At 36.7% G+C, this 23536-nt stretch overlaps 1 protein-coding gene across 2 annotated transcripts in view; it reads left to right on the forward strand.

The window, feature by feature from the left end:
- IPP (intracisternal A particle-promoted polypeptide) overlaps positions 1-23536 on the forward strand; it is a 35711-nt gene that overhangs the window by 8668 nt on the left and 3507 nt on the right. Inside the window, exons 4-8 of one of the 2 annotated variants that reach the window (XM_020897383.2) lie at positions 4346-4501; positions 6252-6419; positions 13347-13484; positions 14062-14184; positions 16058-16278. In XM_020897383.2, coding sequence (XP_020753042.1) covers positions 4346-4501; positions 6252-6419; positions 13347-13484; positions 14062-14184; positions 16058-16278 — 806 coding nt within the window. The remainder of the gene's footprint in view (positions 1-4345; positions 4502-6251; positions 6420-13346; positions 13485-14061; positions 14185-16057; positions 16279-23536) is intronic. The other variant, XM_020897384.2, reaches the window with a different exon arrangement.

Below are 23536 nucleotides of genomic sequence, written 5' to 3' on the forward strand. Positions count from 1 at the left end.
AGAGAAAAGATGGACAATTTATACAGAAAACTAATGAGACTCTACCACAAAATTCAGTGAGGGAGCAAAAGATTTCATTGAAATGGTTAAATTGTGTTATGTGAAATGTGTAGATTTTCCCCTATGGTGTATAATTCAGGTAATTTAATATTATTAGTATATGCTAACATATTTTTTTCTTGCATTTTGAAGAACGATTTTACTTTTTAAAAATGGTACATGCTCTTATAAAAACTTTAGGTAATAAATTATTAAAAAAGAAAACAACAGATCACCCAAAGTTCACCATACAGAAATAGCCAGTTATAATTAACATTCATTAAACATCATTCTAGATGTCTTTGTATAGGAGGATGGATGACAGGTGGGTGTATGGTCACAAGGGTGGATAGAAAAAAAATTTACAAGAATAAGAATCATTCTCTCATACTATTTATAATACAAAAAAGATAACCTAAATCTCACTAAAAGTTAACAAAGAAGAAACTAATAATTATTTTTAGGTAAATGTTTGTTTAATCCCAAGAAATATTCATTCTAAAAAGTTTTTACATGATAAAAAATGAGCTTCATTAAAAGGTGAAATCATAGTTTCACTTCATGTCTCAGTTTTAAAGTTTAGATTATCTGCTATGAAAAATGAGGTAATTAGTATTGTTTTTTTTCTCCTTACCTGCCTCAAGGTCTACATAGCCCTTATATAGATACTTTTCAAATCATGATCCTCCTAGCTCTGTGCTTTTATTCTATATTTAAGTGGTTTTAATGCTCTGTACCAGTTTTTTAACAGTAGTCTTTTTGTTCCTGAACTTTCTTTTATTTTGGGGCCCTGCAGCACTGCTTGCAGGATCTTACTTTTACTTCCTCCACAAGGGATTGAATCCAGGTCATCACAGTGAAAGCACGGAATCCTATCTACTGGACTGCCAGGGAGTTCTCTGAGCTTTCTTTTCTGATTTGTCATTTGGTTGGTTAAATTTCATCACTAAGATTTTTTTTTTTCTAAGAAAGATTCGTGATTACCGTATTTGCTGATTTTTTTTCTCATATCTGAGAATTTCTATTACCTTTTAAATTTAACAGATATTTGTGTGGGTACAATATGCTTAATTTATGAGCATTCCCCCCACCTCCACCCCAAGTTTGTAAGGCGTGTTTTGTATTTTTTCTCCAATGACTTGCTTTTTCTGCTTGGATGCCTAAAGAATTCTCTTTCATTATTCTTGATTTGTGTTCAAGTTTGCCATTTTTCCTTAAACTATATCATATACCCTTTTCCTTTTTTTTGGTCATGCCCTGTGGTGTGCAGCAATTTTTCCTTCATTTTGGAAAATTTTTTCCTCTGTGAAATTCCTGAATATTTCTGATGTTTCCTTTGGTGGTCTTCATCCTTGTATTGAAAACTTTTTTGTCCTTCGTATTTGTCGTCTTATAATTAGGAAATCAGTCCTGAATATTCATTGGAGGCACTGATGTTGAAGCTGAAATTCCAATACTTTGGCCACCTGATGTGAAAAACTGACTCATAGGAAAAGACCCTGATGCTGGGAAAGATTGAAGGAGGGAGGAGAAATGACAGAGGATGAGATGGTTGGCTGGCATCACTGACTCAATGGACATGAGTTTTTGAGTAAACTCCTGGAGTTGGCAATAGACAGGGAGGTCTGGCATACTGCAGTTCTTGGGGTTGCAAAAAGTAGGACATGACTGAGCAACTGAACTGAACTAAACTGAATGTTAAAATATTTTGTCTTCTGCTCTGTGCTCATATTTGTTTTCTTAAGTCTTTACTCCAAATTGCCAGTTTGATTTTTGTCTAATGAGTTTCTTGCTTCTAATTTACTATGTCTGCACTACTGTCACTTTATTTCCTTAGCAATGCATCTCATTTTGTCTTTGAGCCTTTTTTTTTTTCATATAGGATCTTTATTCTTAAAAATAAATCTATCTTGTGTATAGAGAACCTGTTTCTGTTATGTGGCTAATGTTTTTTTCCAAATTGAATTCTTCAGTCACTTTCTCTTTTTTTTTTCCTTCTGGGGTATACTTAAAGAGTTGTATTGCTATTTCTTGATATACTGCTCATGCTTAACTTGGCAACTCTGTTGAAATCTGCTTGCTCTGGTAATTCTCCGTGACACACTTTCTATCTTGGTATTTGTTGTTGTTGCTCAGTTGTGTTCAACTCTGAGACCCCATGGACTGCAGCATGCCAGGCTTCCCTGTCCTTCACCATCTCCTAGAGCTTACTCAAACTCATGTTGATTGAGTTGGTAATAGTTGGTGATGCCATCCAACCATCTTGTTCTGTTGTCCCCTTCTTCTCCAGCCTTCAGTCTTTCCCAGCATCAGGGTCTTTTCCAGTGAGTCAGCTCTTCACATCAGGTGGGCAAAGTATTGGAGTTTCAGCCTCAGCATCAGTCCCTCCAATGAATATTTGCAATTGATTTCCTTTAGGAATGACTGGTGTAATCTTCTTGCTATCCAGGGGATTCTCAAGAGTCTTCTCCAACACCACAGTTCAAAAGCATCAATTCTTTGGCACTCAGCCTTCTGTATGGTCCAACTCTCACATCCGTACATGATTACTAGAAAACCATAGCTTTGACTATACAGACCTTTGTCAGCAAAGTAATGTCTTTGCTTTTTAATATGCTGTCTAGGTTTATCATAGCTTTTCTTCCAAGGAGCAAGCATCTTAATTTCATGATGGCAGTCACCATCTGCAGCAATTTTGGAGCCCAAGAAAATAAAGTCTGTCACTGTTTCCACTGTTTCCCCATCTATTTGCCATGAAGTGATAGGATCGGATGCCGTGATCTTAGTTTTCTGAATATTGAGTTTTAAGCCAGCTTTCCCACCCTCCTCTTTCACCTCATCAAGAGACTCTTTAGTTCCTCTTTGCTTTCTGCCGTGTAAGGGTAGTGTCATCTGCATATCTGGGGGCTTCCCAGCTAGTGGTAAAGAATCCTCCTGCCAATTACAAAGGAGTTATAAGAGACAATGGTTCAATCCTTGAGTCGGGAAGATCCCCTGGAGGAGGGCATAGCAATCCATTCCAGTATTCTTGCCTGCAGAATCCCCTGGACAGAGGAGCCTGGTGGGCTACCGTCCATAAGGTCGCACACAGTTGACATGACTGAAGTGACTTAGCATGCACACATGCACATCTGCATATCTGAGGTTATTGATATTTCTCCTGGCAATCTTGATATTACTACTCTGTTTCTCCCACCTAAAATTTGATTGCTGTGTATTGTGTTCTCACCACTTCTTCCTAGCTTGAGGCATGAGGGTGGTGAAAGAATAGATATCTGCTCAGGCTAAGGTTCTTGCTTGTGGGCCTGGACTCTGACTTCTTTCTTGGTGAGATCCAATTATTGATCTGATATCAAGACCTACTTACCCAGCCAAGGATATGTCTCACTACTGCGGAATTTGGCTACCCCTGAGCTCTGTTAGATGGCAAACCCTGGTGATCCTCTCTTCCTTTACTTATGGTCCTGTAAAGAATTTTTCTTATAATGGTTTTGCTCTTTGACTTCAGTTCTGCTTCTTACTTGCTCATTCTTCTGGTTTCCAAATTCTAAAGTTATTAGTGAGACCGCTCAAGATTTTGTTAGTTAACCTTCTTTCCTCAGTATTGTTTTTTGGATGTAGAGACAAGGCTTAGGGACAGTCCCTTGCTAGCATATATAATGCTTTTATGCAAATTAGAAAATAGTGCCCTTTCCTGGAGGCCAGTACTTATTGCCAAGTGGGACACAGGTTGGCTTTCATTCCCAATTCATCTTTTCAGCTAAACAAGCTTGAACAGAATAACCTGCCTACTCACGCTCATTGTCTTTTTTAGGACATGGACCTCATCCAACTGGAATCTTCTGTTTCTTGCTTTGACTGTCATTTTCAAAGTGTATGACATTATTTTATTTCCTTTTGTTATTAGGTTGTAAGTACAGAACTTTGGGCAATTTTATTTTTTCCTTTTGTTATATAATTGTGATCCTGTTTTACCTGGTATCTTTATATAATAAGAGATTCTCCATCATGTGTTTTCAAATTGAATCTAATGAAGCATATTTTTAAAACAATCTTTGATTTAATGAAAGTATATATTCTTTGGTTCAGTTCAGTTCAGTTGCTCAGTTGTGTCCAACTGTTTGAGACCCCATGGACTGCAGCACACCGATGCTGTAAAAAATATTTGGTATTATAGGAAACAAACTCCAATGTTTGATGATGAGCTTTCATTTTTTATTGTTAAATGTATTTCATTTTCATGGAAATATGTCTTTTTGATATTGTTTAAAAGTTGATTAAAACATCTTTTTCAACATTGCTTTAGGAATATCTGATTTTAATCTTCGTGTTGCATTGCAAACGCTTTTGAAAGAGTACTGTGAGGTATGCAAATCTCCCAAAGAGAACAAATTTTGTAGTTTTCTGCAGACATCTAAGGTTCGACCTCGGAAGAAAGCAAGAAAGTACTTGTATGCAGTAGGTGAGAACCTTTTAAAAAGTAATATAAATTATCTTTATTTTCAGGATCAAAACCTTTTAAATTTTTGTTGTTATTAAACATGTGAGAATATGCAAGTATGTCAAATAGGCATATTTAATTTCACATACAGGCTGCTGATTTAGAAATTGCATTTATATAGTATAGTGGACACATCTAAGAATAAAGATATTTATTTGATGTCTATTATTTGGTGATTTAAATCTTTGAGTTCTTAGATACCCAATTATTATCAAATAACTGCCTAAGATATACTGCTTTAAAAATTAATATTTGAATTCTAGTGAGAAATAGGAAAATAAATCTCAAATGTATTAACTGTTCACAGTGTCTGAGATGGTCTTTAGGGATAACAGGAACTAGTGGTCTCCAAAGTGTGGAGATGCAGAATAATCCAAAGGACTATTGTATGGACATTTTGTATTTTATTGTATTGTAGTATAGTGTAGTTTTTTGGCCATACTGTACAGCTTGAGGAATCTTAGTTCTCTGACCAGGAATTTAACCTGGGCCAACCTCAGTGAAAGCACAGAGTCTGAACCACTGGACTGCCAGGGAATTTCCTCTATTAAAAAAACAGACTTTTGGACTTTGTGGGAGAAGGTGAGGGTGGGATGTTTTGAGAGAACAGCATTGAAACATGTATATTATCTAGGGTGAAACAGATCACCAGCCCAGGTTGGATGCATGAGACAAGTGCTCGGGCCTGGTGCATTGGGAAGACCCAGAGGGATCGGGTAGAGAGGGAGGTGGGAGAGGGGATCGGGATGGGGAATACATGTATATCCATGGCTGATTCATGTCAATGTATGACAAAAACCACTACAATATTGTGAAGTAATTAGCCTCCAACTAATAAAAATAAATGAAAAAAAAATTTTTAAATAGAATTTAAAATATTGATATATATCAACAAATCCAGATTTATAGACATAATACTTTATATATAAGAACTTTATGTATAACATAATTTAGAGTATGTATGTCATTGCATGTGTAATTTTATATATACTATAACATATAAATGTATAATTTTTGAATGCTCATTAACCTTTTTTATAATGGAATGTACAGTTAAACAAGGATTACAACCCTCACTATTTTCTTTTTTTTTTTAACCCTCATTATTTTCTAATTGAAAAACATTAATAGGGACTTCCCTGGTGGTCCAGTGGTTAAGAATCCACATTGCAGTACAGGGAACACAGGTTCGGTCTCTGGGTGGGGAAGTAAGATCCCATATGTTGCAGAACAACTAAGTCTGCACACTGCAACTGCTTAGCCCAAGGCTCCAGAGCCCATGTGCCACCACCACTGACCTCTCAAGCTGCAAATACTGAGCCCAGGCTCTACAACTAGAGTCTGTATGTCGCAATGAAAGATCTCTTGTGACACAACTAAGACTCAGTGCGTGAATAGAAATCACAATGAAACTTCCCAACTAGGCAGATAAAAAGTTCTAGATTTATGTTTTATCTAACATTCAGTTATGACCAGGACCAGGTGGTAGAATATTGAGGTTGAACTCATTGCATTTAAGACATCATCTTTTAGGACTTGGTACATTTAAGAATAATAGATGTGCATCTGACAGACTCTAAAGTTTATGTATTCCTTACTATGCAGTAGTTATATTGAAAATCTAGATGTAGAGGGCTAGATTTTTCTTGTTACTACCATTTCCATATTTAGCAGTAAGGGATTTGCTGTGTACCTGCTTTCCTTTATTTAGGTGGATATACTCGATTGCAGGGGGGTCGTTGGAGTGATAGCAGAGCCCTCAGTTGTGTAGAACGATTTGACACCTTTAGCCAGTACTGGACCACTGTGTCTTCACTTCATCAGGCTCGATGTGGACTTGGAGTAGCAGTTCTGGGAGGAATGGTCTACGCAATTGGAGGTAATAATGTAAATGTTTATTTCCATTTTTAGACTATAACTCTTAAGTTGACTAGATTCTTAAATGCTTTATATATTTTGCTGGATACTATGGAGTATATATAGATATAGTTGTGCTTATGCTGTAAGGAGCAGTATTGCATAGAAACCTGGAATGTTAGGTCCATGAATCAAGGCAAATTGGAAGTGGTCAAAGAGGAGATGGCAAGAGTAAATGTGAACATTTTAGGAATTAGCAAACTAGGATGGACTGGAATGGGTGAATTTAACTCATTATAATCTAATACTGACAAATGTATCTACTACTGTGGGCAAGAATCCCTTGGAAGAAATGGAGTAGCCATCATAGTCAACAAAAGAGTCCAAAATGCAGTACTTGGATGCAATCTCAAAAACGAAAGATGATCTCTGTTAGTTTCCAAGGCAAACCATTCAATTTCATGATAATTCAAGTCTATGCCCTGACCAGTAATGCTGAAGAAGCTGAAGTTGAATCGTTCTGTGAAGATCTACAAGACCTTCTGGAACTAACACCCAAAAAAGATGTCCTTTTCATTATAGGGGACTGGAATGCAAAATAAGAAGTCAAGAAACACCTGGAGTAACAGGCAAATTTAGCCTTGGAGTGCAGAATGAAGCAGGGCAAAGGCTGATAGAGTTTTGCCAAGAGAACACACTGGTCATAGCAAACACCCTCTTCCAACAACACAAGAGAAGACTCTACACATGGACATTACCAGATGGTCAATACTGAAATCAGATTGATTATGTTCTTTGCAGCAAAAGATGGAGAAGCTCTATGCAGTCAGCAAAAACAAGACCAGGAACTGACTGGAGTTCAGATCATGAACTCCTTATTGCCAAATTCAGACTTAAATTGAAGAGAGTAGGGAAAACCACTAGACCATTCAAGTATGACCTAAATCAAATCCCTTATGATTATACAGTGGAAGTGAGAAATAGATTTAAGGGACTAGATCTGGTAGACAAGTGCCTGAAGAACTATGGATGGAGGTTTGTGACATTGTACAGGAGGCAGGGATCAAGACCATCCCCAAGAAAAAGAAATGCAAGAAAGCAAAATGGCTGTCTGAGGAGACCTTACAAATAGCTGTGAAAAGACGAGAAGTCAAAAGCAAAGGAGAAAAGAAAAGATATACCCATTTGAATGCAGAGTTCCAAAGAATAGCAAGGAGAGATAAGAAAGCCTTCCTCAGTGATCAGTACAAAGAAATAGAGGAAAAAACTGAATGGGAAAGACTAGAGATCTCTTCAAGAAGATCAGAGATGCTAAGGGAACCCTTTATGCAAAGGTGGGCTCAATAAAGGACAGAAATGGTATGGATCTAACAGAAGCAGAAGATATTAAGAAGAGGTGGCAAGAATACACAGAAGAACTGTACAAATAAGATGTTCATGACCCAGATAATTACGATGGTGTGATCACTCACCTAGAGCCAGACATCCTGGAATGTGAAGTCAAGTGGGCCATATGAAGCATAACTGCGAACAAAGCTAGTGGAGGTGATGGAATTCCAGTTGAGCTATTTCAAATCCTAAAAGATGATGCTGTGAAAGTGCTGCACTCAATATGCCAGCAAATTTGGAGACATCAGCAGTGGCCACAGGACTGGAAACGGTCAGTTTTCATTCCAATCCCAAAGAAAGGCAATGCCAAAGAATGCTCAAACTACTACACAATTGCAATCATCTCACACGCTAGTAAAGTAATGCTCAAAATTCTCCCAGCCAAGCTTCAGCAATACCTGAAGCTGAACTTCCAGATGTTCAAGCTGGATTTAGAAAAGGCAGAGGAGCCAGAGATCAAATTGCCAACATCTACTGGATCATCGAAAAAGCAAGAGAGTTCCAGAAAAACATCTATTTCTGCTTATTGACTATGCCAAAGCCTTTGACTGTGTGGATCACAACAAACTATGGAAAATTCTGAAAGAGATGAGAATACCAGACCACCTGACGTACCTCTTGAGAAGTCTGTATGCCAGTCAGGAAGCAACAGTTAGAACTGGACATGGAACAACAGTCTGGTTCCAAATTGGGAAAGGAGTATGTCAAGGCTGTATATTGTCACCCTGTTTATTTAACTCATATGCAGAGTACATCATGAGACATGCTAGGCTGGATGAAGCACAAGCTGGAATCAAGATTGCCGGGAGAAATATCAATAACCTCAGATATGCAGACAACACCACCCTTATGACAGAAAGGGAAGAAGAACTAAAGAGCCTCTTGATGAAAGTGAAAGAGGAGAGTGAAAAAGTTGGCTTAAAGTTCAACATTCAGAAAACTAAGATCTTGGTATCTGGTCCCTTCACTTCATGGCAAATAGATGAAACAGTGGAAACAGTGGCTGAGTTTATTTTGGGGGGCTCCAAAATCATTATAGATGGTGACTGCAGCCATGAAGTTAAAAGATGCTTATTCCTTGGAAGGAAATTTATGACCAACCTAGACAGCATGTTAAAAAGCAGAGACATTCTTTTGTCAACAGCAGTCCTTCTCGTCAAGGCTATGCTTTTTCCAGTGGTTATGTATGGATGTGAGAGTTGGACTATAAAGAAAGCTGAGCACCGAAGAGTTGATCCTTTTGAACTGTGGTGTTGGAGAAGACTCTTGAGAGTCCTTGGACTGCAAGAAGATCCAACCAGTCCATCCTAGAGGAGATCAGTCTTAGGTGTTCATTGGAAGGACTGATGTTGAAGCTAAACTCCAATACTTTGGCCACCTGATGAGAAGAGCTGACTCATTTGAAAAGATCCTGATGCTGGGAAAGATTGAGGGCAGGAGGAGAAGGGGATGATAGAGGATGAAATGGTTGGATGGCATCACCGACTCAATGGACGTGAGTTTGAGTAAACTCTTGGAGTTGGTGATGGATAGGGAGGCCTGGTGTGCTGTGGTCCATGGAGTTTCAAAGAGTCGGACGCAATTGAGCGACTGAGCTGAATTGAATTGAATAAACATTTGTTAAATAAATGAATGAAAGAAAAAGGAAACAGGACTTGCCTGGTAGTCCAGTGATTAAGAATCTGCTAGTTAATTCATGGGACGTCAGTTCAATCCCTGGTCCAGGAAGCTCCCACATGCTGCAGAGCCGCTAAGCCTATGCACCACAACTACTGAGCCAGCAACAAAGATCAGTTGCAGCCATAAATAAATAAAAGTTAAAGAAGAAAAAGTAAACATAAGATATTGAATATTTCATACCAGAGGGACACTGATTTGTTACCAGGCAAAAGATTTAGGTTTGGTTTTATGAAAAAATATTCATTAAATGTAGCATCAAAATTTAGGTCAACGTTTGTGATAAAAAATTTTTTAATTCTGAAAGCTGAATTACAAATTTTTTTTTTTGGCTGCACTCCATGGCATGTGGAACCTAGCTCCCTGACCAGGGATTGAACCTGCACCCCCTGTGTTGCAAGGCAGAGTCTTAATCACTTTATTGCCTGGGAAATCCCCTTATGAATCATTTTTAATTAACCAATTTTCTGGACAGTGTCATGTGTAAAAACCATGTCAGCTAGACATTGGTACGTAATTCTTAATTAAAATCAGTGTTTCTAAAAATGTTATCAATTCTAAAATGATTAATGAATAAAATTAAATAAAAGGGAATTTGAATGTGGGAGAGAAACAATTATCAGAGAAGGATCTGAAGAGAAATAAATGCTAACACTTTTGATATCAAGGTTTATTTTCAAGTAATTTGTTTTTATAGTGACCAGTCTTGTTAGATCATCTCTAACTCTTACAGCCAGTTTTCCCCTTTATTTCAATGGGTCATTCTCAAATACTGAAGGTTGTATATCAAAAATCTTACTATTATTTTCTAACTATGACATTGTAAGTTTAAAATGAGAGATATTAAATAATATTTTACTATTCTTTTTTTGGGAAAGCAATCATCAATCAAAAACTGTTTATTAAATCAATAAATGTCATGGTGCATCTGAAAATTCTAACAAAAAAATTAGAGTTTTGAGCAATAACTTCTTGTCAGTATAAAGAGTATAAGTCTATATAATCTTTGACTGTGACTCTCATGGTTTTTTATGTACATTCTGGCAGTTGCGTTGCATGAACTCTCTTGTGTTTAATGTAGGGTCACAGCGTCCTGTGTGACACTTCCATATATATGTATCCCTTTCCTGATACCACAACAGTATAAATGGGAGCCTTTCAAAACTGCCATGACTTTACTGGCTATAACTACTGTCTTAACATATTACTTAAAATATAATTTTTAAATAATTTTTTGTTATCAAAGTAATTCAGGTTTGCTATAGAAAATTTTGCTAAAACTGAGGCATATGAAAAAGAAAATAAAAATCACCCATAGTATAATCATACCACCAAGAGATAATCACAGTTAACAGTTTATTTCCTTCTAGATATATATGTATCTGGGTTACTATTCTAAGTATTATATTTTAAAATTAAGATATAATTCACATATCATAAAATTCACCATTGAGAGTGTTAAGTTCATTGGTTTTGGTATATTCACAAAATTGTGCAACCATCACCACTAATTGCAGCAATGCAATTAAAAGATGCTTACTCCTTGGAAGGAGTTATGACCAACCTAGACAGCATATTTAAAAGCAGAGATGTTAGTTTGCCAACAAAGGTCCGTCTAGTCAAGTCTATGGTTTTTCCAGTGGTCATGTATGGATGTGAGAGTTGGACTATAAAGAAAGCTGAGTGCTGAAGAATTGATCCTTTTGAACTGTGGTGTTGGAAAAGACTCTTGAGAGTCCCTTGGACTGCAAGGAGATCCAAGCAGTCCATCCTAAAGGAGATGAGTCCTGGGTGTTCATTGGAAGGACTGATGTTGAAGCTGAAACTCCAATACTTTGGCCACCTGATGGGAAGAGCTGACTCATTTGAAAAGACCCTGATGCTGGGAAAGATTGAGGGCAGAAGAAGGGGACGACAGAGGATGAGATGGTTGGATGCCATCAGCGACTTTATGGACATGGGTTTGGGTTGACTCCAGGAGTTGATGATGGACAGGGAGGCCTGGCATGCTGCAGTTTATGGGGTCACAAAGAGTTGGACACAACTGAGAGACTCAACTCAACTCAACTGAACACCACTAATTTCAGGACATTTTCACCACTGCAGAAGCCACTGTTTATCAATTAAGGAAAATCTTATACGCGTATAGGAAAGTATTTACTAGCCATGTTCCCAGACTCTAGGTCAACATTGTAAACAGGTCTTTCTAAGAATAGGCAGTTTTAGGCCTGCTCTGTTAACTGTTTTCTGTACAGTAAGTTTTGTATACTTTCAAGATTCTAGGCCCTCATAAAATTATATGTGCTGAAAATACCTTTTCCTACTCTTCTGCGTCATCTTTTACTCTTTATGATATCTTTTGGTAAATGAATGTTTTTAATTTTAATATAGCCAACTCTATTATAATTTTCCCTTTATGGTTAGTGTTTCTTATATCTTTTTAAAGAAATCCTTGTCTACTCAAAAGTCATGAAATATATACCTTTATTAATTTTTTAAAATTTTATAGTTTTTCCATTTACATTTAGGTCTGTAATTCACCTGTAACTGAATTTTATAGATCATATTAGTGAGGAACTAGTTTCATTTTCCCCATATATATATATAAAAACAATTCCCAGCATTTTTGTTTACCTGTTCCTCTGCTGTGCAAACTATCTCATATACCTAGTAATAATATATGCATGGATCTGATTCTAGAATTTCATTTCTATTCCATTGATCTCTGTCTATTCCTGTCTTGTTATAGCTGTACTTTAAGTCTGATAGGCTTATTTAATAGGGAATTTTTCTCTCTCCTTCGTATTCTTTCTGGGAGTGCTTTGCTATTCTACCTCTTTTATACTTCCATATAAAATTCAGAATTAGTTCATCAGATCTATTTTTTAAAATAATACTGTATGATTCTACTTATATGAGATACTTGGAGTAGTCAGAATCAGTAAAACAGAAAGTACAATGTGTTTGCCAGGGGCTAGGGGAGGAGAGAATGGGGAGTTACCGTTTAGTAGGTACAGAGTTCAGTTTTATAAGATGAAGAGACTTATGGGGATGGCTGGTTGTGATGGCTGTATATCAATGTGAATATGTTTAACATCACTGAACCATATTCTTAAAAGTGGTTAAGATGATAAATTTTATGTTATGTGTATTTTAATACAATAAAAAGAAAGAGGTTTCTTAAAAATTGGAATTTCTTTAAACCTTTAAATCATTTTGGGAATAATCATCTTTACATTGACACTTATAATTCATCAACATGATACATCTCTTCATTTATTTATATATTCCTTAATTTAAAAATTTATCTAAATAAAATTTATAAATTATATCCATAAAGGTCTTATATTGGGCTGGCCAAAAGTTCATTTGGATTTTTCCATAACATCTTACAGAAAAAGCTGAACAAACTTTTGGGCCAAGCCAAATACAATCTTTGATTGCATTAACTTCTCAGTATATTATATTTTAAAATTCTATTTTTAAGTGCTATTTAAAATTTTTTTTTCATTTTCTGTTTGTTGTTAGATAAGCATTGCATTAAAACTCAAATTGTAGCAGAGCCTGCTATCTAAACTATGAAAATATAGAAGTTTCAAAATGCAAACTTTATCCCCCAAAATTACATGGATTGTTCGGGTGGTAGAATTAGAAACAGGTAATAGTCTACTTTGCTTAATTAAGTGGACATTAATAAATGACAGTGCTATGATTAAATGATTAAAAAATAACACATGGTGGGCAAATAAATTTTAATGAAAAATATAAAATCAGGCATAATTTTTGAATTCTGACAACACAGAATGCCATTGAATATTATACTGTGGTTTTAGGCTATTAACATTATTAATTCTTCTCATATGTGTCTTTTTATTTGACTCAGGTGAAAAGGATTCAATGATTTTTGACTGTACTGAATGTTATGATCCAGTTACTAAACAGTGGACGACTGTAGCTTCAATGAATCACCCCCGCTGTGGCTTGGGAGTGTGTGTATGTTATGGGGCTATCTATGCTTTGGGTAATTATTCTCTCCAATTTAAAGATATCTAATATTATTTAAATTCTTAATAAAATTCTGCTTACTTTAGAAATTTTCCTTCCTCCCATAAGAAACTTGTGTTTCTTCAGTTTTAAAAGTTCTTATTTTCAAAATTATATTTCTTGGGAAATACTGTAAAGTATGGAACTCTTAGAAGGAGATGGGGATAAAATACAGATGAGATGTCTGGAGGAGCATTTTAATTGACTTGTTAAATGTCATGATTAGGATGACCGTTCTAAATATGCAGGTATTATTTTTAAAAATAGTTTTGCAAAATATTGTATTTCCTGTGCAATAGATTGAAGTTTGAGGGGTTGTTTTGTTTGTTAAAATCTCTTGTGAAACCTAGGCAGAGTGTTGAAAGGTCCAAGTTCTACTTACAATAAAATTCTACCTTTTCTTGTAATCTTGGACAAATAACCTCTCTGGTGCATATGATAATCATCCATAATATAAAGTTGTCAGATTAGATGTTTTCTAAGGTGTTTTTCACCTTATTATTATTTCACCTTATTATTTCCAGAATAAAATAAGATTTTTTATTTGGTTTCAGGTGGTTGGGTTGGAGCTGAGATAGGGAACACTGTTGAACGATTTGATCCTGATGAAAATAAATGGGAAGTAGTTGGCAACATGGCTGTGTCACGGTACTACTTTGGGTGTTGTGAAATGCAAGGTAATTGCTTTATAAAATCTTTTTCCTGAAAATGTATTTTTTAAACAACTGTTTGAGCTTGAGGCTTTATTTTCACAAAAGTGTGTTTTATGCCTGTTCAGTTCAGGTGCTCAGTCGTGTCCGACTGTTTGTGACCCCGTGGACTGTAGCACACCAGGCTTCCTTGTCCATCACCAACTCCTGGAGCTTGCTGAAACTCTTACCTTTTAGTTTTGAATAATTGACACTAATAATGTGGAGGTTCTGCTTCTAATCTCTTATATTTTTAAACCTCTTATATCTTTATTTCTGTATTACCAAAATAAAATCTTTTTTTCCAAAATAAAGCTAAAATTAAAAATTCAGATGGGCAAAGATACCTAATTAGCAAAATAAGCATTTGAACTGTTACCCATTATTGTCATTTTCCCTCCCTTGTAGGCCTTAGGGCTTCCCTGATGGCTCAATTGGTAAAGAATCTGCCTGCAGTGCAGGAGACCCAGGTTCGATCCCTGGGTCAGTAAGATCCCCTGGAAAAGGGCATGGCAACCCACTCCAGTATCCTTGCCTGGAGCACTCCATGGACAGAGGAGCCTGGCATGGGGCTGCAAAGAGTTGGACACGACTGAGCAACTAACACTTTTACCTTCAAGTATTTCTAAGTAGGGAGAGATTATCAAAAACAATCTTTATAGGCTTCATAGGCTTTTTCGGTGTTTTTTTAAATAGGGTACATTGTAATTCAGTATACACAGAGTGCTATCACAGATTTGAAAAATGTATTACATATTAAAATGGTATACAGACATTTATTAATTTTCTACTATACACTGATAAGTAATTAATAAGCACTCTCAAATAAAACCTGATTCTCTGTTCAGAGTTGGGGAACACATTTATATGTAGCTGTAGAGTAGGAAGCAGTCTGCCATTGTTATGTGACAACTCAGGTGCTCCATTCCTAGCTCAAGTTCTTTCTGCCCCCTGAGTACCTTCTCAGATTTCTGCTGGCATCTAAATGCTCAAATTACATGGTGTAGACTATGCTCTATTGTTTAATATTATAGTGTTCTCTAGTTGTTTTATATTTATTTTTATCTTCTCATCTGAAATCATAGAGCTGGAGAGCATCTTGAATATTATCTATTTCAACCCCTTTATTTTTATTTGAGGAAGCTGAAAATCAGGAGGCTGAGTTGTCTTTTTTCATAGTTGGTTTCTAGTAAAGTTGGAGCTTGAACCCAAGTTTACTAACATTTAGCTTGTTTCCTAAAATGCCATTCTGTAAAACTTACAACTTTAGAACTCTAGGAAAATAGTAAGCACTCAAAAAGTAATTGTTGATTGTCAGAATCTTTAGTTGCAAATCAAATTTAATAAGAAACTCTGAATTATAGTCTGCTGTACTGTATCTAATACCTTAATTTATCCATGAACTATTCTAATTTAAATTTAATTCTCTATTTTATGTCCATTTGAGCAAAAATTAGGTTGTCACCAAGCAGGATTATGTCATTCCCAGTTTAAGTGTATGACCATTTTTAAGAGGGTAAAATCCCTCTCCTCTTCCTTTTTTACTTATACATGATAGCAGTAGATCTGGAACTTGAGATCATTAAGTGAACAATAAGATTGGAAATCCTTGTCTGACAGATTGTTTTGTTATAGCATCATTAAGTCCTTTGAAAATTCAGTGCCACTTTTAATTCGTACTGCTGCTTCTTTGTAACATGCTTAAATGAGAGCTGTGATAAACTGGACAGAAGTCAATTCTCTCTTGAAGCCCTGCATTAAGTAAAGTATCAGATAACAAACTTAAATCACAATTATCACATTTTATAATTATTTGTATCCTATTTTCTATAGCATCTGAGCAAAAACATTCCATTTTCAGGTTTAATTTATGTGGTTGGGGGCATCAGCAATGAAGGCATAGAGCTTCATTCTTTTGAAGTTTATGATCCACTTTCCAAACGATGGTCTCCACTTCCTCCAATGGGAACTAGAAGAGCATATCTTGGGGTTGCTGCACTCAATGATTGCATCTATGCTATTGGAGGGTGGAATGAGACACAGGATGCTCTTCACACTGTGGAAAAATATTCCTTTGAAGAGGTAGGTTGGATGATTTCAGTTGTTTGGTATCCTGTTATTCATGTCTGTAAGATCTGTGGGCTTTCTTTGTGGCTCAGATGGTAAAGAATCCACCTGCAATGGGGTAGACCTAGGTTCGATCCCTGGGTTGGGAAGAATCTTTGGAGAAGGAAATGGCAATTCACTCCAGTATTATTGCCTGGAGAGTCTCATGGACAGAGGAGCCTAGGGTCACAAAGTGTTGAACATGACTGAGTGACTTAGCACAAGATCTGTGTTGTTGTTCAGTTGCTAAATCATGTCTGACTTTTTGGGACCCCATTAGACTGGAGAAGGCAGTGGCACCCCACTCCAGTACTCTTGCCTAGAAAATCCCATGGATGGAGCAGCCTGGTAGGCTGCAGTCCATGGGGTTGCTACGAGTCGGACATGACTGAGCGACTTCACTTTCACTTTTCACTTTCACACATTGGAGAAGGAAATGGCAACCCACTCCAGTGTTCTTGCCTGGAGAATCCCAGGGATGGGGGCTCCTGGTGGGCTGCCATCTATGGGGTCTCACAGAGTCGGACACGACTGAAGCGACTTAGCAGCAGCAGACTGTAGCATGCCAGGCTTCCCTATCTTTCACCATCTTTGTCAGTTCAGTCGCTTAGTCGTGTCCGACTCTTTGTGACCCCATGAATTGCAGCAAGCCAGGCCTCCCTGTCCATCACCAACTCCCGGAGTTTACCCAAACTCATGTCCACCGAGTCGGTGGTGCCATCCAACCATCTCATCCTCTGTCATCCCCTTCTCCTCCTGCCCTCAATCTTTCCCAGCATCAGTGTCTTTTCAAATGAGTCGGCTCTTCCCATCAGGTGGCCAAAGTATTGGAGATTTCAGCTTCAACATCAGTCCTTCCAATGAATACCCAGGACTGATCTCCTCTAGGATGGACTGCTTGGATCTCCTTGCAGTCCAAGGGACTCTCAAGAGTCTTCTTCAACACCACAGTTCAAAAGCATCAATCCTTCAGCACTCAGCTTTCTTCATAGTCCAACTCTCACATCCATCCATGATCACTGGAAAAATCATAGCCTTGACTAGATGGACCTTTGTTGACAAAGTAACATCTCTGCTTTTAAATATGCTGTCTAGGTTGGTCATAACTTTCCTTCCAACAAGTAAGCGTCTTTTAATTTCATGGCTGCAATCACCATCTGCAGTGATTTGGGAGACCAGAAAAATAAAGTCTGACACTGTTTCCACTGTTTCCTCATCTATTTCCCATGAAGTGATGGGACCAGATGCCGTGATCTTAGTTTTCTGAATGTTGAGCTTTAAGCCAACCTTTTCACTCTCCTCTTTCACTTTCATCAAGAGGCCCTTTAGTTCTTCTTCACTTTCTGTCATAAGGGCGGTGTCATCTGCATATCTGAGGTTATTGATATTTCTCCCGGCAATCTTGATTTCAGCTTGTGCTTCCTCCAGCCCAGTGTTTCTCATGATGTACTCTGCATATAAGTTAAATAAGCAGTTTAAGCAGAGTGACGATATACAGCCTTGACATACTCCTTTTCCTATTTGGAACCAGTCTGTTGTTCCATGTCCAATTCTAACTGTTGCTTCCTGACCTGCATACAGGTTTCTCAAGAGGCAGGTCAGGTGGTCTGGTATTCCCATCTCTTTCAGAATTTTCCACAGTTTATTGTGATCCACACAGTCAAAGGCTTTGGCATAGTCAATAAAGCAGAAGTAGATGTTTTTCTGGAACTCTCTTGCTTTTTCAGTGATCCAGAGGATGTTGGCAATTTGATCTCTGGTTCTTCTGGCTTTTCTACAACCAGCTTGAACATCAGGAAGTTCACGGTTCACGTATTGCTGAAGCCTGGCTTGGAGAATTTTGAGCATTACTTTACTAGCGTGTGAGATGATTGCAATTGTGTAGTAGTTTGAGCATTCTTTGGCATTGCCTTTCTTTGGGATTGGAATGAAAACTGACCTTTTCCAGTCCTGTGGCCACTGCTGAGTGTTCCAAATTTGCTGGCATATTGAGTGCAGCACTTTCACAGTATCATCTTTCAGGGTTTGAAACAGCTCAACTGGAATTCCATCACCTCCACTAGCTTTGTTCTTAGCCAAGCTATCTTTTGATTAATATGTGCATTGTGTATCTTTTTTTCCCTTCTACTTTAACTCTGTGTCTTTAAAAACTGCATGCTTTTGTCATACATTGACATGAATCAGCCAATATTGTAAAGTAATTAGCCTCCAACTAATAAAAATAAATGAAAAAAAAACAAAAACCAAACCAAACAAACAAAAAAACCCTGCATGCTTTGTAAGATAGCTGTGGTCTGTTTTTCTGTACAATTTGAAAGTCTCTGACTTCTAAGTAGGGTCTTTAGAATTTTTACTATTTATGTATAATGTAATTATATATGTGGGTTGGTTTTTAGACTCTTATTTTGCTGTTTTTCTGTTTGTATAATCCATCCTTTTTTTTTTCTCCTTTCTGTCTTTATGTTGATTGTTTTAGTATTCCATTTTATCTCTTTAGTCCAATTAACTTTATATCTTCAGCTTTTTTTCTTTTTCTTTTTTTTTACATTTTTCTTAATTGTTGCTTTTGGGTTTACATTATATATAATAGGCATGTTAATGTATTACATCTACATTAAAATAATATAATGCCACTTCACTTTTAATGTAGGAAACTTACAAAAATATACTTATATTTTCCTCTTCCATCCTTTGTGCTATTGATGTATTGATTTTACTTCTATGTATGTAATAAACCCCACAGTATCTTGTTATATTTATTTAAACAGTTAATTATATTTAAGATAAATTTTAATGAGAAAATATCTCATAATTATGCATTCATAACTATCATTTCTAGTTCTGTTCATTGTATAGAATTAAGTTTTTATCTTATAGCCTTTTCTCTTAGCCTGAAGAACTTCCTTTAGTATTTATTCTTGTGCTGGTCTGTTGGCAGTGATTCTCTAAGCTTTCATTTTACAAAATTTTTTCACCATTTTTTTAAAGTTATTTATTTATTTATTGGCTGTATCGGGTTTTGTTGCTTTGCAGACTTTCCTCCAATTACAGTGAGTGGAGGTTACTCTCCAGTTGCAGTGCCTGGGCTTCTCATTCAGGTTGTTTCTCTTGTTGAGGAGCATGGGCTCTAGGGCCAGGGGCTTCAGTAAGTTGTGGTTCTGGGCTCCAGAAGCTATTAATATTTGCTCAGTTGCTCAGTCGTGTCTAACTATTTACAACCTCATGGACTGTAGCCCGTCAGGCTTGTCTGTCCATGGGATTTCCCAGGCAAGAATACTGGAGAAGGTTGCCATTTCTTCCTCCAGGGGTCTTACTGTCTACCATCATTTTTGAGAGATATTTTGCTGAGTATAGAATTTTAGGTTGTTCTTCCCCTCACCCTCATCATTTAATATTATTTACTTATCTTCTTGCATTGTTTCTTTTTTAAGAAAATTTTATTGGAGTCTAGTTGATTTACAGTGCTGTGTTAGTTCTTGCATAGTTTCTGATGGGAAGTCAGTAGTCAATTTTGTTCTCCCGTATATAGGTAATGTCTCTTTTTTCTTTGACAGTTTTTTATTTTTTCTCTTTCTTATGGATTTCCAGTAATTTGATGTATCTTATGAGATTTTGGTGTTTAACGTGCTTGAAATTCATTGAACTTCTTGAATCTGTAGAATTATAGCTTCCATCAAATTGAAATCAGCCTTATTTCTTCAGATATTCTTCTGCTCTCTTTCTGGGATTTAAGTAATGTCCATATAAAACCATTTGATATTGTCCCATAGGTCACTGAGGCCTGTTAATTTTTCCCATCCTTTTTCTCTCTGTATTTCAGTTTGTTTTTCTTGGTTTTCATTTTCCAGATTTTTCAGGTTAATTTGCAAACAGTGTATTTTTTATGGTATATCATGTAATGTTTTGCTATATGTATACTTGTGAAATGATTACCACAGTCCAGGTAATTAACATACCCATCAACTCATAGATCGCTTTTCATTTTTTGTGTCTGTATGTGATGGGAGCTCTTAAGATCTGCCTTCTTTAAAAAAAAAAAAAAGATCTGCCTTCTTTAAAAAAAAAAAGATCTGCCTTCTTGGGGACTTCCCTGGTAGTCCAGGTAGTCCAGTGGTTAAGACCCCATGTCCCCATTGCAGGAGGCGTGGGGTCAATGCCTTTTTAGTAAATTTGAAGTATACGGTATACTATTATTAACTATAGTCACCATGTTATATACATTAGTTTGCTAGAACTTATTCATCCCGTGTAATTGAAATTTTGTTCTCTGTGCTTCAGTTTTGATAGCTTTCTTGCTGTGTCTTCAAGTCTGTTAATTTTCTACAATGTGTAAACTTTTAATTTGCAGTGTCTAATTCTATTTAGGAAAATTTTCATTTCAGGTATTGCGTTTTTTAGCTCTAGAAGATATTTTGGTTATTTTTTTAAGTGTCTTCCATTTCTCTTCTCGTCATTTTCATGTTTTCTTTTATATCCTTGAATGTATTTATAATGTCTGTGTTGAAGTACTTATCTGCTAATTCTATTAATTTGACATTTTTGAACCTGTATCTGTTGAAATTTTTCTTCCTGGTTTCAGTCACATTTTTTTTTCTTTTTTCTTTGTTTTGCTTTTCCATGTTTCTAGTAACTGATTGAATGTTGGACATTGTAAATGTTACATAGTTGAGTATTTGCATTTTGTTTTATTCCCATAAGAAGTGTTGTGTTTAGTTTTGATAGGCAGTTATTTGCAAATCAGATTGATATTTTGAACTTGTTTTAAAGCTTTGTAGGGAAGGTCTAGAAAGTCTAGGTCCTTTAGGAATAGTTTAGCCCTACCACTGAAGCATGGCTCTTCTTGGCTCTCTCCTATTTGTCCTAGCTGTCCAAAAGTTTTCGTCATGTTGTCTAGTCAAGCTAGAATATCATCCAGCCTTGTGTCAGCTCTGAGAATTGTTAAGCTTACAGGAGTTCCTGTAAAGGAAAACTATTTCTTTGCTTTCTGTATTTTTACACCAAACATGTGGGTTTTCCATACAAAATTCTTTTCTGATTCTCTGTGGACACCAACTGGCGTCCTAAAGTCAATTCAGTTCTGACACTAACTACCCCACAGGTTACAGGTTCAGTACCACAGGACTGCCCTCACTTTAGACACCAGTCTGAAGTAGTATGTCCTCATAATAACCACTGACTTGGTTACAAATTAAGGGTTCCTGTGATCCCTTCCTCAGGTTCAATTATTTGCTATACTGGCTCACAGAACCCTGGGAAACACCTTACTTAACTGTTTTCTAGTTTATTATAAAGGATATTCTATATTACTATAAGTATAGAACAATAGAATAGAATATAAGTTTTATATTCTGTATTATTATAAAGGATATAAATGAATAACCAGATGAAGAAGTATAGGGCAAGATCCAGGAGGGTCTTACAGGTTTCCGCCCCAGTGGAATTTGGGGGTATCACTTACCTGGCATGTGGATATGGTCACCAAACCAGAAACGCTCCAAACCTCATAGTTTAGGGATTTTTATGGAGGCTTCATCATATAGGCATGATCAATTTTAACCTCCAGTCCTTCTCTATTCCCTGGATGACAGGGTATAGGACTAAATTCCAAGCTTCTAATCTCGGTTTAATTTTTCTGGAAAGAGGCCCCTTTGTTGATATTATACAGGATCCTACAATAGTTGCCTTTTTAGGGAGGAAGACATTCCTGTCACCAAGGAAATTCCAAGGGACTTAGGAGCTCTGTGTTAAGAACTGCGGTCAGAGACCAAATATATGTCTCATTATGTCACATCTTCCCATTTGTTGTTCCTTGATTATTCTTACGGAGTCTCATTTTAAAATTTTCTTTCTCCTTTGATTTCTTCTCTTTTGAAAATTTTTTATTTTTACTTTTTTGTTGTTTTATTTTATTTTCTTTCATAGGGTCTCATTTTATGCATGCAAAGATTAGGAGTATTCAGCCAGACTCAAGGGAACCTCTGTCCTCTGGCACTCTTCCTTACAAATCTCAACTGCATCAGACTCTCTAAACCCTGATTTCTGTCTCATAAATCAGCTGACTGTCATGCTCTACTTGGGATTCCCTTCTCTGTACTATTGTCCAGAAAGCCCTCTAGGCAAAAAGCCTGGACAGCTATGGAGCTCACCTTGTTTCTTCCTTTTTCTGAATCACAGTTTTTCATTGCCTATTATCCATCATCTCAGAACTTTATTTAGTAGAGTCTGTCAGGTTTTCTAATTCTTTATGGTAGGAGGGCACGTTTGGTAACAGTCACTCTGTCATGACTGAAAGTAGAGGCCCCTTTTGATTCTGTCCTTTTGAGCATTTCTTTACTACCTGGCATACTGAAATATTTCAAGTATAGGAAAGATTATACTTCTCTGATCCTGGAATCAGTCATTTCTCCAAGAACCTATAGTTTCTCTTAGTGAAGAACAGTATTTGGAAACCAAGATTAGCTCTCAGAATATTCATTGCTACTGGAGTATTGCTGCTTTTAGGCATTCTCAGTAAACAGCTAAACATAAACAGTAAATGTGTATGTGTGTATGTGTATATGTATTCACACAAATACTCATGTATAGGTATTTCCATATCTGTGCATATATGTTATAAAACCATGAGTTTATAATGTTGGCACTAACTTCAGTATACCTCAGATTCTTTCCATGAAAGAAAGGGGCCTTCCCCCTTTCCATGATTGTAAATATCTTTTCTATTAGTTAAAAGGGCCTCCCAGGGGGTGCAGTGGTAAAGAATCTGCCTGCCAATGCAGGAGACGCAAGAGACATGGGCTTGATCTCTGGGTCGGGAAGATCCCCTGGAGAAGGAAACAGCAACATAGTCCAGTATTCTTGCCTGGGAAATTCCATGGACAGAAGAGCCTGGTGGGCTACAGTCCATGGGGTTGCAGAGTTGGACATGACTGAGCATACACACATATCACATCATAATTATATCAGTTAAAACTTGGCTCCTGTTATTCTCAATATATTTACTTATCTGTTCAGTGAAACAAGTCTCTCTACTGTACCAGCTGTCTTCTCCATTTACACCTCTGTACATTACCTATCCTATTACTGACTGTATGAACACCCCAATATTCTCTCATGCCCTCAGTTACTTGCTTGATTTAATTATGCTACAAAGGGAAAAGAAGAGAAAGTAGGTAAGAGTAGGATGTGAATCACTCTTCTATCATGCATTTGTTCTCTAGTCCATTTATTCATTCAC

Source organism: Odocoileus virginianus, chromosome 5 (genome assembly GCF_023699985.2).
Source record: "Odocoileus virginianus isolate 20LAN1187 ecotype Illinois chromosome 5, Ovbor_1.2, whole genome shotgun sequence".
NCBI classification, from domain to species: domain Eukaryota; kingdom Metazoa; phylum Chordata; class Mammalia; order Artiodactyla; family Cervidae; genus Odocoileus; species Odocoileus virginianus.